General features: G+C 38.5%; 1 protein-coding gene across 1 annotated transcript in view; it reads left to right on the forward strand.

Annotated features, from left to right (window-relative positions):
- The window catches only part of ADAMTSL1 (ADAMTS like 1), a 327073-nt gene that overhangs the window by 206366 nt on the left and 102935 nt on the right, over window positions 1-17772 (forward strand). The window contains exons 9-12 of the mRNA XM_051643555.1: window positions 1693-1804; window positions 2195-2333; window positions 13431-13481; window positions 17412-17616. Of these exons, the coding sequence (XP_051499515.1) occupies window positions 1693-1804; window positions 2195-2333; window positions 13431-13481; window positions 17412-17616 (507 nt within the window). The remainder of the gene's footprint in view (window positions 1-1692; window positions 1805-2194; window positions 2334-13430; window positions 13482-17411; window positions 17617-17772) is intronic.

A 17772-nucleotide genomic window follows, 5' to 3' on the forward strand; every position in this document is an offset into this window, starting at 1 on the left:
GCGTGCTTATTTCATGAGCCCAGAAAGACCATTCTGAAGTGTGTGATTAATGCACTGTCCCCACAGAAGGAATTAGATATCCTGTTTCTGACACACAAACTTATGGTACTAATCCATGCAAAAGGCTTCCCATTTGCTGAAGAAGCTGAATTGCTACAGCTGTATTTTTTTTTTTTTCTGTTCGGAATTTATGTCACTGTTTAATTAGAAAAGGGCAGCCTTGGTCTCCATAGGCCAGATCTCTTACAGCCATCAATATATGCTGCAGTATTTTTGCCTTCCTCCTTCTCTTCAAGATAAATTTTTCTTTTTAATCATGTTTCTGTCCATCTACATGAGAAAACAAAACAAACAAAATGAGATTATGCTGTTTAGCTCAATTTGTCATATTTTTGCTTCTGTTTCACAGTTTAATCTTTGATGGTATTTTTTTGTGTTTGGAAAGAGAGAAAAGGAAAAGCTGATAGAAAAATGGTGTTTCCAAAACAGAGTAACTGGTTTGAAACATGGAGAAAGGAAAAGGAGGCAGTGCTGAAAAGTTTTAGGCTGCATTAAAAGAACAAACAAAACAAAACAAAACCAACAAAAAAAAAAGCCCCCACACCTGAACAAAAAAACACAGATAATTACTCCTGAGAGCAGGAGTACTGACTTGGAGAAGGGTTCATCTTTTCTCGTTAAGATTTGGCAGTTTTCTCTCCTGCAATAGCATCATGACACTGATGGAAAGATGCACAAGCAACACCAAAACATTATGTGCTAGGACAAATAATTTACTAGGAGAGGCTTTTAAAAGCAGCACTGTAGTGTTTCCCTTTCCAGCAGTTCATCAAAAAGATAAAGACAAGAGATAGCCTACAGAGATATGGAAGTCCCTATACCTGTATTAGTCAGCACAAGTATCAACCAGAACGGATTTTTTTCTGGACCAGGTGCAAGTGATGCTGCTTTAGTGGTGTGGAAGACTCTCTTCTTATTGCGTTCTTTGTACTTCACACTCTGTGTACTGAATGGATTTCCCATGTAAACAAAGTACTGGAAGCATAACAAAGCTCAGGTGGCTTAAAAGTTGGCAGTACTTCTATGCTCCAAAGAGTGTTTTCCAAGCATGCACTTAGCTCCAGCAAAGAGTCCACACTTACGACTGAAAAGAGCATTTTTTCAGCCAAAATAAAATAAGCAGAAGGACAGCATTATAAACATGACAGTACCACAAGAACAAAAAAAAAGACCTCTCTTCAAAAACAAAAGCATCTTGCATTAGAATGTTTATACTTTTTCATTTCTTACATCATAGCCTCCTGTATTTTACTTTGAACTACCTAATATAGAATACATGTTTTCAGAAGGTGTTTGGAAAATATTAAAGATCTAAAATCCATGTCAGTGTGGCAGGGACAGCAAATTATAGTAGGTGATTTTCTGATGGAATGAAGATCAGCCCTTATCCTCTGTCCCCATGAAATAATTAAGTAGCAATAACTATGAATTTATTTTGCATTAATTATTTCAGAAAATGGTCTCAGAATTGCCAAACTATCCCTTGTTTTGCGCATTTAATTTTCCTGTTGCAAAGTGTCTCTGGTGTTTCTTGGAGCTGCAAGGTGTCTCAGAGCTACAAAAGGCATGTGGCAGAATGCTTCTTCAGAGTATTTATGTCAGGTTCACTTCTTGGTGTTACATATTTTTCAGATCCGCTATGCTGGTGCTGCTGACAGTTCAGTTCAATTTATCTTCTATCAGCCTATCACTCACCTATGGAGGGAAACTGATTTTTTTCCTTGTTCAGCATCCTGTGGAGGAGGTAATGAATTTCCACTGCATTCCAAAAGTGGTCAACTGCATACAACATCTGTCCCAACTGCTGCACTGAGATTTGGACTTTCAAAGTGGGAAAAACCTGAAAAGGGAGGGATATAGCAACAGTGCTAGTAGCCTGTAGACGTTTTAACATCGTACCAGGCTTTGTACTTAAAGTACATTTTGATATCCACATTGCTACATTTAATGTTACAGCTGCTAAACATGAGAGCTGAAGGGATTTGGGTCTGCTTTGGAATAACATTTGCACATGTCCCCAGCAGCAGCTTTTTCTTCTGAACTGAAACTGGATGTGTGAGTCTTGGTGACCAAGAAACCATAACCTTTGTTGGTTTTGGTTTGTTGTTGGTTTTTTTTCCACTGTTTATTGCAGGTTATCAACTGACATCTGCTGAATGTTTTGATCTCAGAAGCAGCCGGGTAGTAGCAGATCAATACTGTCACTATTACCCTGAAAATATCAAGCCAAAGCCAAAGCTTCAAGAATGTAATCTGGATCCTTGTCCTGCAAGGTCAGTCAGCTCTACTTTTTAGAGACTGGGCTCTAAAGGAGTAAAATGAAGTAGAAAAATGTTCTGTTGCTATTGCAGTGTAATTTAGCCTACTTAATTAACCTCTTTCTCATTCTGAGAATGTGCTTTGTAGAGAAAAACCTCTTTTTAGCACCACCACATTGCAAGGATTGATTTGAAATGGTTGTTTCTTCCCCTCAGATTATGTTTTATCTCATTGAACATTATGAATTGTGAGAAAACAAAGTGTCCATGATACCATCCCATGATCAACACGTCTCTGAAGTGTTAGTGAGATGGAAAAAATTTATTGGGGTAAAAAGTTGTTGAAAAATGGTTGTCAGCACAGATAGAGGCAGCATTTTTATGGGTTTTTTTTTACATTTTCTCCTTAACAAAAGCTTATTTACAGTCATGGCATCATGTAAGAAGATAACACAGAATTTTTTCTAATTATCACAGAATCTCACAGAATCACAGAATGTTAGGGGTTGGAAGGGATGTCTGGAGATCGAGTCCAACCGCCCTGCCAGAGCAGGACCCACACAGAATCTAGGAAAGGCCACTCAGAAAAGCATCCAGACAGGTCTTGAAAGAGAAGGAGACTCCACAATCTCTCTGGGCAGCCTGTTCCAGTGCTCTGTAACCCTCACAATAAAGAAGTTTTTCCTCATGTTGAGGTGAAACTTCCTGTGTCCTAGCTTGCATCCATTGCCCCATATCCTATCACAGAGCACAAGTGAAAAGAGATTTTTCCCCTCCTTCTTGACACCCATCCTTCAGATATTTATACACATTAATAAGATCTCTTCTCAGTCTTCTCTTGACTAAACAGCCCCAGTTCTCTCAGGCTTTCCTCATTTGACAGGTGCTCCAGTCCCTTAATCATCGTCATTGCCTTGGACTCTCTCAAGCAGATCCCTGTCCCTCTTGAACTGGGGATCCTGATCTGGACACAATCCTCAAGGTGGAGTCTCACCAGGGCTGAGTAGAGGGGGAGGAGAACCTCCCTCGACCTGCTGGACACACAATTCTTAATGCACCCCAGAATGCCATTGGCCTTCTTGGCCACAAGGGCACATTGCTGCCCTGTGGATAATTTGTTGTTCACCAGGGCTCCGAGGTCCTTCTCCTTTTGGCCCAGCACAAAAGACTCCACTTTGCTACCCTGTCAAGCATCCTTTCTCATAAAATTAATAGTAAAAACAGAATCAGATGTCCTGTGTATAAGAAAACTAACGGAACTATAAAAAGTACTGGTCCTTTGTTGCACTGAGTCTCCTGAATTTCACTGGAAGTCTGTCTGCAGACCCTCATAAGCCATAAGTGTCAATTTATGTAATCTAAACCTTCTGACCCACTTATGTGGCTTTGCTAAAGATGGTTAAGAGCAGCCCAGCAGGTATGTGTGCAAGGGTGTCCTAAAGCCATTTATTTACCTGCTCCTTTCCTTCTAGCCTAGTTTTACGCCAAATTTGATAAAGCAAGTTCAAGTGTCTCCTAAAAAGTTTATATCGCCCTTCAGATTGCTAGAGGTTGCCATAGAAAAAAAGATGTCCTATCCAGAAGAAGAGTGCTTTAGGGACCTATGGGACTTTATGGGACTATGTAACCACCTGAGTAGGATGATCGGTTCCCAAGCCAGGTATAACAGCTTTAAGGTATCTAGGCATTATCAGAGCATGACAAATCACTCAAACCCAAGGTAGTTTTTACCTATTCTAGAAAGTTTTCATTAAAGTTCATTGACTTTACATAACTGGAACTAACACTCAGGCTTCTTGTCACTGAAGACACTTTTACTCCATGTGCGGCAGTTTATATTCCTTTGCTCTAGTAAACACATCTTTTATGGTAATTCAGTTTGTAAATAATTAAAAGTCAGAAATGTTCTCATGCAGTTTTAAATCTGAAGTTAAAATCTCCCAGAATTAAAAAGTAGAAATGTCCAATGTTGAAATCCAACATTTTCTGAGCTGCATTATACATTCTTTAAGTTACATATTTTATGATGTATTTCATTGGACTGTATTAAGGATGTAACATTATGAATGCAGCTTCACAAGGGCTTTGTGAAAAATATTTCCTGCTAAGGATGTACTCTGAGGTTATTTTTCTACTTAATGGTTGCTTTCTCACAATGCAACAAGACCATTTTTTCCTTTCACAATATTCTGTGAAGCTTAGTATCTGGCTTCTCTTGTTCCAGTACTTAAAAAAAAAAAAAAAATCATTTCTCAGGTTGCTTAAATATACTAGCAGCTGCATCTAGAAACCTTATTATAATAAAGTTCTCTAATTTTCTGCTCAGTGATTTTTCTCAGATCAAAAATTGATTCTTTCAATTCTCCTTTGAATTGTTTAGACAAATATTAGTAAAGTAAAGGCCAAGTATGATCAGATGATAGACCTAAATATTAACGTCTCAGAAAAAGTATCAACTCAAAAGTAATTTTATGTAGCTGGTGTATTGGGTTTTTTGAAAGCCTGAGATGCGATATTTTTTAAACACAGTTCTGAGACAAATATGTAATTTGCCTCTGGAATTTATACTATGGATATTTTCCATACCTTTTCTGATAATTTTAAATTATGTATTCTTGAATGGTAAGACGGAAAACTGCATGGTACATGGAAGGAAAGAAAATAAAATCACAGCTGGACAGATACCAGGAAACAATTTTTGGTTTATATAAGACATAACAAGGCAAAGTTGTTGATATAAAGACCCTAGGTGGGGGAAGAGTCATTTAGAAGTAGAGCTATGTTGTTCGAGGGTACAGGCAGTAACAGAGAGGAACCAGCTTTCTGGAAACATACTCTTGGAATGCCAAATGGCAAATTATTATTTTCAAAAATGCCTTTGTACAGAATTCAAGAATCAACAACCCAGACAGAAAACTAGATATCTGTGGTAACTTCTGGAATCGCAGTGCTCTCTTACAGTTAGGAAGAGGGTTGAACAGCAAGGTCAGAAGGGTGAGCAAAAAGAGCGTCTTTTCTTTGCATTGCCTTTGCTGTCTGGGAGTCACTTTGCTGGTTTAAGATGAATATGTTAATTTTTCCTGGCAAACCCAGTTCCAGTGAAGCATTAGTGGTTGCTGCCTGTTCCTATGGCATCTCAATGAATGCCACAGAAAATAATCGAGGAAGACCAAGTGATGCTGAATAAAGCAATTGAGAGGGGTCACTGTAAGAAAACTTAAAATAAAATTTTCAGCAAAAGGCAGGCTGAAAGAAAAGTTTGAATTCTTACCAGCAGTATCATGTAGGCCTGCAATTAGATGCCTATTTAGTCTTAGTGCACAGAAACATTTTACTTTATTGTGCTAATTATGGCAATAATTAGCAGTATTGCTGGCATCATGAGTAGCAAAAAAAGCTTAGACTGAATGAACTTGGAAAATTAATCAACTTTTATTTCTGCAAATTCAGTTTGTCACATGCTCAAAGGAAAAGGAGTGTGTAGAATGTTATTTCTCAAACATACATAATTTATACATTTCTTTTCTGAGTTAAGTAAAGGTAACCTATTGACCTAAGTAAAACCAGTTAATTAGTGTCTTGTGGATTAGATGCCATACCATGACACTGTGTCTCTTTGCATTCCTACATGCTATCAATGTCCTATCCAGCCTGTCTCATCAATCATCTTTGGGAACAGCTCCCACCTTAGACAGAAATAAAACATCTGTTTATTTACAGTCTATCAAAATTTTACAATCATTGGAATTTGACTGGCAAATATATGTAGAATATCTATTGATGTGACAGTATCCAGCTCGATCTAATTCAATCCACTTCTATATGGCAAAATCCAACATTAAGACTTCACATATTTAATAATTTGTGTGTCTTTTAACTATCAAAAACTTCACCAACTGGAGGTTTTAGGGGAAGATTTTTACCTAGCATCAGTGTCCTCCTGTTTGGTATCCATTAATGAAAGATGAATGGAATTTTTCTGCTTTGTGAAAGGGTCTGCTTAGATTTTACTTCACTGGGTGTCCTAAACATTCACCTAGAAAAACTCTTGAGTTGTTATAAGCTGAAGATACCATTTCTTTCATAATTCAAAGGCATTCCTCCAAAAAGCAATTTTTACAAATATGAAAAGTGCTTTCACTGCACTTGTCATTCACCTCCACACCAGAATACTCTCTGGAGCAACATCCATGCTGCTTCTACATTTCATCTTCAGCCTTTAAGCAGCTTTCTCTACTGCACTGTTCTGCATTTTTACCAATCTCCTCTATTTTATCCTATCTCTTTTATGTGTTAACATGGTGTTTGCTGAATCACAAAAGCTCTACTGGTGCTCTTACGAGATGTCAATGGCATATGAAGGTTGCTAAAGGCATCTTCAAGAAAGACTCCAAATTCATGCAGCAACTGACTCAGAAATGTCATTTAGCGAGCTTCTAATATTTGGGCTTCTTTTTATCACTCTGTCAATGATGCCAGTCTGATGTGCATAGACAAAAATCCTGGAATTTGCCCAGGGCATTATGTGTAAGTCTGCCACCACTTGTGGAAAGTATGGGGAAAAATCTCTAGTTCAAGCAAGACTTTCAGCACTCAGAGACCTGAAGGAATTCACAGTTATCCATTTTTTTGAGTACTCCAGCAAAACTGCAGACTCTTCTTCCTACTCATCAGAGTTTTTCTTTTGGCATTCTTACTTCACTATCCTAACTGGGTGGTGGCAGAGGCAGGTATCAGCAAAAAGGAAGTTACATTTAGATACAATTGTACTTCTTAATTTCTGACTTTTAGCTAATCTAACAAAAGATATTAAATACAAGTTAAAGCCCACAAAAGACTGGTAGGATATTACGGCTATTCAGATTAATTCTGAGTAGTGAAAAGTCCCCAATATACTTGGTGATGTGAAAATGCATACAATTTCCAGGGCAACAGTGCAAGACGTGCATGGTAGTTTTTATGTACTTCCTTCGAAAGAAAAGGAAGTAATAACAATAAATAAGCATGATTAAAAGGGCAACATAGACTGTCCTCTTGATCAGTAACATAGGCCTCCTCACATCATTACAAATTGGCAGACAAAGCAGGAAACTGCAGAACATACATGTTTTTGCTTGTTATCAGCCTCCCTACAGATGTTATATTAGATAGCAATTATAACCCAAGTATCACAGCAGTGCAGTGTTCCCATTTTCACTACATTCTTTCTGGAAGATGTACAAAACTGGAATACTGGTATGTTACTGAAAAGATGGGTTGCACTTTCCAATTTACACAGTAGCAGCCATGGATCTTCAGTGAGGAGAGAATTCTGAGACACAATGACACCTTTATTGTTACTGCCCTAGGTTGGGACATATGATAGATTTAAACTTTGTTTTGAATACTCCTTCAGATAAAATATTCCGTAGTTACCACAGATACTGGGCTTTTTGACAACCCCCAAGCTTTTTGCGTTAATATGGGAATTCTGGCCATGACAACGCCATTTCCTGATCTCTGCCTCAGGCAAATGGTCAGTTCTGTGGATTTGCACTAAATTCTTAATTTGTTACACAGTGGTTTAAGAAAGCCTTTCTGCTTGACACTGCTTTCTGAACTTTGGTTGCCTCTCATTGCTAGGTCTGGTCTCAATTTCCACAATCATATGCGTATGAATGACCCTAAACATGGCAACTGATAGCCATTCCAGAGGAAAATGAGAGACACAAAGGTTTTAGCCATCAAAGCAGAAGGGTGAACAAGCCCTTTCCACCAGCAGAGAAAACAAACATCAGTCAGTCTAACTGTGTATTTATGGAGGATTATTTTTTAACAGTTCAGAATTTACCAAGGCAGTACCAAAGCTGTTGGAGAAATGAGCTACAGTGATGCATTATGCATGAAAATGAGGAGGAGAAGTTTAAGAGGCCAAAACCAATTCAGGGCAGCAGTAAAGGAACTGCTGGGTAAGTTTTCAGGAAGGCTGAATTGGAAATAGTTAAATGTTTGAATAGAAATGGCACTAGGCATGTCTCCAGATACAAGAGTTGTAGGTGGAGAAGGAGCTGATAGCAGTTCTGACAGTCATAATCAGGATAACCTGAGTTCAAGAGAAGGATAAAGATGAACTGCAGATACTTATAATATCTAAAGAGGCCATTTTCTTTGTCAGACAAGTAGGCAGAACCTTGAGGTTTTGGGAGGGGTAAAAGGCTTTTAAATTAAGCTAGAAAATTATTTTGTCAAAACAGGCAGGTAGGGTGGGCCAGGAAGCATTTGTCAAAGTGTTAAAAGATGTGAGTAACAGAGGAAATTAATCTCTAAGAAAACAGTTTATATTAAAGAAAAACAGAAAAGGAGAAAGAAGCTGCCAGGATACATTAGATAACAAACTGTGAAGTGGGAAAGTAGTACTGCTCTAAGCATCACAGGTATCTGTCTGCCCAAGATGAAGCTGTAGGAAATGCAGTCTATTTAACTCCTAGAAGAGACCAAAATTGCAGCAAGTAGTAAGATGGTCACTTACAGATATTTTCACTAGATATTCAGCTGTTAACATTTAGTAGTGGGAAATAACAACAAAGTTCCACCTTTATATCAAACACTGTTAATCCAAACCACCATAAAATATTAAACTGAGTGAAAAAGGGAGAAGATTTTTAGAAGCATTACAGTCTTGCCACAGAATGGATGTACTTCTGATGACTCCAACTGATGACACCCATTTCAAGTCCTGTAAAGAGCTTTTGCACTCTATGGCGCTCATAAGTGAAACATGTTTTGTAGATTGTGAAATCTGTACACCATGAACAAGTCATTTATTATAAATGTGAGATACTGGTGTGCTGAACAGACATGCTATTTAAAGTATGAGATTTTTTTGGAGGTTGACACAGGATAGCTTTCTCAGCAGTCCTTTGCATGTTTACATTCATTATTTAAGTATCTAATGATATTCTATGTAAAAGTATTTAGGTAGGGGACGCTGGCTTTTGTCAGTTTTTGACCTGTAAAGTATCAAGACCATATAAAAGGACCCCTAAATACAAAATAGATGGTAGTTCTTCAAGTTCCACACTGATTGAGTGTAATGTGATGAGATGATCACAGTACCATCTGTATTTCAGAAGTAAGCAAAGTGGTCCAGAAACCAGAAATGTAACTCATACTGGTAGAGTAGCTGGGACCCACAATATTACTTACTTGAAAAAGGATGCATTCAAAGGCCAATGCTGCCTGTATCTGTGGTATTACTGTGGATGTCATCTACTCCAGCTCTGAATGAAAATAGTGATAACTTTACAGACAGACACATAGGAAACATTAAGAGAGACTGTCTCTTTGAGAGCCTCAACACTTGTTTCTCAGGGTTTCTCCAAGTATCACCTTGTGCTACTGTCACACTGTGGCATCTTAAGGGAGCACTGTGAGGGGAGGGTGCAGTACCACACACTGCCTTCATGTTGGGATTTGTAATGTTGAAGTGGAGACCTTTTCAGAAACCTGTTGTTTGTCAAGTGATAATCATGGTGCTAAGGGAACTGCTGGCTCAGATAATAAACTCTTATCTTTTATGATTAACTTTTTCAGTTCTGCAAAGTCTTTCCTTTCACTTAACAAGTTAGCTGTTCACAACCAACTTCAGCTACTTCAACTTTTATTGTCTCTTGTCTAGACATACTTTGGGCCATTGCTTAGAGGGCATAGTTCCTGCCATGTGGATCATTGCCCAGGAAATGCCCAGGAAAACAGAGCCCACAGCAGAAGTAAAGGCTGTGAGCTGGAGATGTGTGAGTGCCCTGCAGAGGCTGGGCACTTCACAGCATGATGCAGGAGTACCAGTGTGGGAGCAGCAGGCACCTCTACCTGCTCCCAGCCTCTGCACATCGTCTCCAGGCAGGCTCACAGCACTCTGAGGCATCTTGAGGGGAGATGCCCTTTCTCTCTGCTGGCTGTTCTCCCAGCTCTGGCTCAGCTCTACAGGTGCCCAAACTGAGAGCTGTGGGCAAGCCAGGAGGTGTGAAGAGCTGGTGCCTGTCAGAGTCATTGGGGAGCTACAGGAGAGAGGTGTTCATGCCTGCCATTTGTGCTTGGGAGGTAGCTTAAGGAAGAAAAGAATCTACTGGGAAAGACAACACTAAACATGACTTTCAAGGAAAGCAGCTGCAGGCACGCATCCCAGGGGAAAGTTGAACATTGGCAGAGATGGCAGACCTGGGTGCGTCACACCCACCTCTGGCATGTAAAGCTCCCGCTCCAGCTGAACATGTGCCTTGGAAGAGCAACTGTGTTGATGCTGCCAATGCTCAGGAGGAAAACAAACCAAGCTGCAGAGTATAAGACACAGCTTGTTAGTCTGAAAGGCATGGGAGACTTCAGACATAACACAACAAATACTCAAAATAATTTTAATTGTGCTCCTGCTCCTGCCAAAACAGGTTTGCTCCAAGTGTTGTGTGAATGAGTCCTGTTAGCTGCTCTCACATCAGCCAGACATCTCAGTGTAGTGCAGGAATTATTATTATTTGCTCTGTTCATTTAGCACACCATCCTTGTTGTATTGCCTGAATAATACACAGTGAAAAAAGCCCATAAACTAGATGTCTTCCATCTTTTTATAGGAGCATGATGGATTGATAGATTCATGGAATTTTAAACTACTTTATCCAGTCAAAAAGGACAGGATTCACCAAAATATTTTATAAAAAGTTTCTTAAATAATTCATGTAGGCTTGTGGGGTTTGTTTTGTTTTGTTTTGTTTGTTTGTTTGCGTTTTTTTTGTTTTGTTTGTTTTTTGGTTTGGTTTGGTTTTTGTGGAACACACACCAAAGAACATGAGACTAGCTCAAAAACATAGAGTTGCCACTAATGGTACAATGACCATCTGCTGTTCTGTTGTATCTTCAAGCAAATATTTAAAGTCATAAAGTCATTGTGTGTTATTGAGTTGGTTTTATTCCTCACTGTCTGTGGGACTTACATTGTTGGGGGTCATTATCTTGCAGTAACAGAGTAACAGCCTTTGGCAACTCCTCACATATGGACAAAGAGGACATCAGTAATTCTGTGGATCTCTGTACAATTTACAGAAATGCAACCTATGTATGCAAAATTCTTTGTAGGTCAAACCTTTCCAATAACAATATTAATCTAGTGCTTTTTAAATTTTATTTAATCTTCATAGCAGTGCTTGCATGTGGTGTGGTTATTTCCATTATAATGGCCTTGGATGTGCATTCTAATGCATGTAGATCTGGATTATGTATACAAGCCATGTTTATTAGACAGAAAACATGTATCACTGAAATGAATGAGAAATGCTTTAAAATCTGTTTCTTTCTTAGGCAGTAGATGCTTTCATAGTATAATTAATTTATTTCTGAATTTAGTATATTAATCTTTATTCCAAGTGCTCCTCAGCAAGCTGATGAACTGGAAAGTGCAAAAGCCATCTGAGCAGAACTTCAGCAGCAGTGGTAGAAGAGTTAGATTCTCAAAAACATGAGAAAAAACCTCTAAGAAAAAGTCCTCTCTCATCTTCTTAAAATACTGCTACACAGTTCCTCAAACTTCTCCAGTCATTTACCTGTCAAGCTAAGTCTGAAAAGACTCATTCACTAGCCATACTCTAAATGACCCTTTTGTCTTTTCCGAAGTTTCCCAGTGCCAGAACTACCTCTCTTAGATACTTAGGTTTTTGTGGAGAAAGGCAGCTCTTCAAAGTTGCAAATATGTGCACTCACTTGGAGGGCTCCTGTGACTGCAGAGGCTGCTAATCTTAGAAGAAGCTGTCAAGTCCCTATCACACACTCCTAGGGCTCCAGCATCTTCCTGCACTTCAGATGGAAAATTCCAGGATGCTGACCTGGTGCTGACTTCTCACTGTGAAAACACAATGAGATCCATTGTTCTATCATGGACAAGTTTTACACATAAAAACCCCGTGGACTGAAAGTAGAATAAACCCCTTTAGCTTTACATGACAAGACGTCTCTGAATGCTTTCTCCCTTCCCCCTCCTTTGCTTCTTACCTTGCAGAAAACCATAGCAGCATAGCAAGCATCTTTCATCTGTATAAGGCTCTCAAAAGCTACTTTCATGCTTTTCATTCAGTTTTCTCTCTCAATAACTTGGGTAGAGACTTACTTTTTATTTAATTCAACTGCCATTCACTCTTTAATGGTTCTGCTCACCTGCCCCTTCCAAGTTACCTGTTACACAGTGCCTTTGATGAAATGATAGATGAGGTGCTCTGTGATTATTTGATGACAATGGATATGCCTGATAGTTGGGAGACAACATAGGTAGAGTTACTCTGAGTCAGAATCTATAAAATTGCAGACAAAAGATGAAATTCCAGACTAGAAATTCAGTGAGACTATAGCTGCCAAGAAGTCAAGTGATACCCATCTCACACATGATTGGCATGATAATAGTTCAGATTATTACTAATTTTTATCTACACTATTGTCTTCTATAACCTTTAGATGTTATATTATTTAGATATAAGAGGCAGGTTTTGACAATGAATGAAATGTAAGTGATTCAAGGTGGAGAGACAAGAATTGCAGGAGTTTTTTCTTAAACTGGGATTCCCCAGATTTCTAATCTGAGTCTCTGTAAAAGCAGACATTTTGTCCGAAGGGCAGAAACAACCATATACAATTTTTTTTTAAGGGTTTGATCTAGAGCTCTCTGAAGCAGAGAGAAGTTCCCCCTGTTATCTTCTGTGACTTTGAATCCAACACCCAAGAAAGCATTAAGTGTAGATATTTTTCCTTCATAATGGCAAATAGTAACCTCATAAATTGTATTTGGACAAGCCATTTGGGTTATTCATGGTAATGGATTGCTTCTTAGTCAGACTAATACATTCATAAGAATAAACTAGTAGTCAGTGGTTTATTCTTCGAACAACTCAGAAACAGTAGGGTGGGAGCATAAATTTTGCATTAAATGTGATAGCAACTTGGGTAAAATATCTTATTTAGTTGTGTTTTTTTTTTGTTTTGGTTTTTAATTTTTTTTTAATACTGTGAAAAAAAAAAAGTTGTAAAATGTAATCATTTAGTGTTTATTTTATTATGTGTACCTTCTACTCAGAGGGTTGGCATTATTGTTCCTAACAGTGATGGATACAAGCAGATCATGCCCTATGACCTCTACCATCCCCTTCCTCGGTATGTAAAACAGTCAACCAGATGCTGCTTTTCTCTTGCTCTGAACTGCAGATTAACCTAGAGTGTTCAAGTGCTAACTTGTTGTTTTAAATTCTGTTTGTGCGGAACTGAAACGATATGCTATCTGAAGGAGCAAGGCAGACTTATTCTGTGTGTGGTCCGTTTCTTTCTCTGTTTCCGCACCCCTCACCCCCACCTCCCCTTTTCTCTCACACCTTTCCTTTTTTTATTCCCTTTTCTCATCTACAAGCTGGGTTATAACCTGTGGCTTTGTAATGAATAATCAGAATTTCTCTCTCCAGTGGTACTCCTTCTTGAATGTTTTGAAATTTATGATTTTGGGTTTAGACAGTGTTAGTGTTGTGTTCTGATCCTGCAGACCCATGCTAATGCCCAGGGGCATTAATCCAGTTACATTTCTATGAAATCAGAGATCAGGACAAGAATAGGATCAAGGCCTGATTTGTATTATTACTTATCTCACAATCAAAAATGTCTTTAATATAAGACTTTATATTCTTATGAAAATAATCACATGAGTAATTACTCTTCAGGCAGTGAGCATGACTGGTGCTGATAAAAATGTTTGGCAGCTGAAGGATGATAACTTCGTGGGTTTGAAATACTGTCTGGACATGCAGTAGTATAGGCCTGTGTTTCCCTTCTAGTGAATTTATTGTCATGGAGTATGAAATCACAGAAAGAACCCCCAGGCAACTTGTTAGTCTCATACCAGTGAGGAAATAACCTCCTTCAAACCATAGTGAGGCCTAACGTAGAATGTGCAAGATCAGTGCATTCAAGTTCAACAGAGTCAAACTATGGACCCACCACAAACTGTGAGTGAGAAGATGAAGAGTGTAGCTTAATTGCGAAGCACTGTGGCTGCCATTCACATTGATACACTTTATCAGTTATCTGTGTCATCTGAAAAAGTTCTTTCTCTTGTTAGCTTATGGTTATGCACACATAATCGTTATCACCAATTATTCCTGATATGTGTAACGTGACCCTGCATCTAATTCCCTTTTTTCTGGAAAACACTCTTCTCTGTTTTTTGTTGTTTGGTTTTTTTTTAAATCACATAAATACCTCTTAACCTCAAAAACTAAACTTTTCTTAATAAGGAATATAGAAGCTAGAATATTAATACTTAGCTAAATTAATAAGTAGCTTTGAATGAAACAGAATTTATTTCAATTGTGTACAAAGGGCATGTACATTGACAAAAGACAGAGAACAATTTTATATCCGCAGATGATTCAGAAGTACTTGCCAGCATGGGAATTGTACTTAGGAAAAAGCATCCTGAGCTGACAGCTAAGGCAGAGGCTTTTTTACTGCTGAAGAAAACAAAACAAACAAACAAACAAACAAAAAAGTAAAAATAATCAAAATGCCCCGGGGTATTCGGCTTTCAGTAACACTGAAAGAAAAAAAAAAAAAAAAAAAAAAAGTCATTCCCTGAAATTGATCAAAAGGCTGAGACTTTTTCTCAAGCTGTTCTGGATTATGGTCTCACCCCATAACAGTCCCTTTATATTCCGTCTCGCAGCACATTGCTCTCCTTTAACCCCCACCATCAAGTGCTCAGACTGCAGCTGCTGGCTGGGACCTCTGCCCTTCTTTTCCCCTCTGCTGTTTCACTGCTGCTTCCCTTCTACTCCATCTCCCCCACTCCCACATATGCTCCTTTGAACTCACAAACAGGATTCAGGTCTTCCTCTCACCCTGAGAGGGAAGACACAGCCACATACCTCCTCTCCAGATCTCAGAGGCAGCAGAAACTGAACAGACCAGGAGGCTAGCATGAGACAGGGCCAAGTCAGGGGCATTAAAAAGGTCTCTCCTCTGAACCTGCTGAGTCTAGGCAAAACCAAACTAAACCAAACCAAACCAAACCAAAACAAAAAAATTAGACAGGCCCTGGTTGCATTGCCTGTCTGAGACTGGCACCTAATACCAGGGACAGGGAGAGTGACACTCTAGGAGAAAAAAACCTGGAAGGCATCTTCACAAGATTTCCTTCCTGCAATCCCTCAGCCTTGAATTTTATCATGAAGAGTGAAAGGTACGGTTCCCTGAATACAAGGCTTGCTTTTAATGCACCACCAGTTCCTTTCACAAATTCTTGATTAATATTTTGTATCTCAAAAGGAGCTGAGACCACCTACCTGCTTTAAGAGCCATGCAGCAGAGAAACTTCACCTTTCTATCTTACACACATACAAAACCTGAGGACCAAATCAGTTGCTTAGATTTAAATAATTTGACATTGCTGAGGTTACCTAAGGCATCTGGAAACTTGTCCCAGAGACTCCAAGACTTGTCCCAAAGATTTTTGTGTGTCATGTTGGCTTTTTATTCCTGGGAAAATCTGATTCAGGCTGGCTGTACCAGTTACTGCTATTCACAAGTTTCACTTTGAGGCCTCTTTATTTAGATTTTTGGTATTGAGGAACCTTAGCTGTTTGCTGGGAAATGTGTTCAGCAGAGCCACAGGTAACATATTTGAATTAAAAACATGGCTAAAATTACCTGTTTGTGACATACATGGCTTATGCTGAGCATGTGATGATGAATATGGCATGTTATGAACATTGTTTCAACACTTTGTGATAAATTGTGGAATTAATCAGTGGTTTCACCATTTATAAACAGCTATTAGCATAAGCCATTTCAACTTGAGTTTTGTGGAACTTTTAGACAGTAGCCAAGCTCATGAGAAAAAGATGGATTGCTATGAAGAAAAATCAGAGGAAAGATAAGCATTACCCATAGTGCTTAACAATCTTGGTACTCCTGTAATTGCTGCTTAACAAAAGTATTTCATTGTTTAAAATAGGAGGGGAAAAAAAATCCTCACCTTTTACCTTTTTTCTTTCTTACCTGAGAAAGGAAAAAGATAGGGTTCTTTTTCTGCAAGAACCATTTTTTAATAAGCCAAAAACCAAAACCCATTACCAAAATAATTGTTTCAAACATTATTTCTCAAGTCCTTATCAAAATAACATTTATCTGGGGGGGGGGGGCGGGGGGCATAAATAAATAAATAAGCAATTGTGACATGTTTCCAGGTAGATAAAACATGCACATTTTTATACCATCAAGTATGCACATGTTTCTACATTCCAAGTTTAGCCATGCTGGATCATGACTACAGTCTAGGATCCTCTCTGTGACAATGGCTTGATTTTAAGACAGGAAATAACAGACTATTTTATGTGGACAGACTTGTATACATATAAAACAAGACATATATTACTGCATATGCATCACTGTAAAAAACAAAATATTCTCATAAATGTGCATACCTTTTCAGAACAAACCTGTGGCTTTATGGATTTGTCATTGCATTCTCAAGTGATGTTTGTAGAGAAAAGCTGGTTTCTCAGTTCCTCTCACTGCCTCAGCTGTAAGGAAATAAGGCCCATTTGTTTTTTTCATCAGAAGCCATATGTCCTATCAATATAGTTTTGTGTTCTTTTTGGTAATTTCCTCCCATCTATTTTTTCCTCAACTCAGTTATTTCCCTGGAATGTAACACTGCTGTTTCCCTGTATGTTCTTGCAAAAGAAAAATCAGCTTCAGAGCATTCTGTGCTTCCAGTGATTTGTAACAAAAAATCTCAAGGACACGACAATTTGTGAATGTATTGTAATAACATCAGTTAAATAAAATGAATTAAGTTAAAAGTATTTAGAGTTTCTGAGGTAGTAGTCACTGGGTTAGTGGAAGAAATGTGACAGCAACCATAAGAGTGCTTTGTTTTTGTGGGAATTAATGAAAAAACTCATTATTTATTTTTTCCAACATTAATTGAAAGAAAAAACCTCCTGCAGATAGCAGTCTATGAATTTGAGGGATGCGAGTGGGGGAGCAGGGGCTCCTTTTCTTGATGCTCCTCTGCTTTGTTTTGTTTTTTCACAGGTGGGAAAGTACACCCTGGACTGCCTGTTCCTCCTCCTGTGGAGGAGGCATTCAAAGCCGCAGTGTCTCATGTGTGGAAGAAGACATTCAGGGGCATATCAGCCCCGTGGAAGAATGGAAATGCATGTATACTCCAAAGATGCCTGTTGTCCAGCCTTGCAATATATTTGACTGCCCAAAATGGCTTGCTCAGGAATGGTCTCCGGTAACCAGCTTAGTTTTGTTGGTTTTGTATTTACCACACTAAGAATATGTCTTAAATTATAGTTTAGTGAGCTTGTGGAAGTAGAAACATGCATTACTTTCCTTCCTTGTTATCATTACCTTTATTTATTTATTTTTGTCTAACTGCAAGGTAAAT

This window comes from Apus apus, chromosome Z (assembly GCF_020740795.1).
Source record: "Apus apus isolate bApuApu2 chromosome Z, bApuApu2.pri.cur, whole genome shotgun sequence".
Taxonomy (NCBI): Eukaryota; Metazoa; Chordata; class Aves; order Apodiformes; family Apodidae; genus Apus; species Apus apus.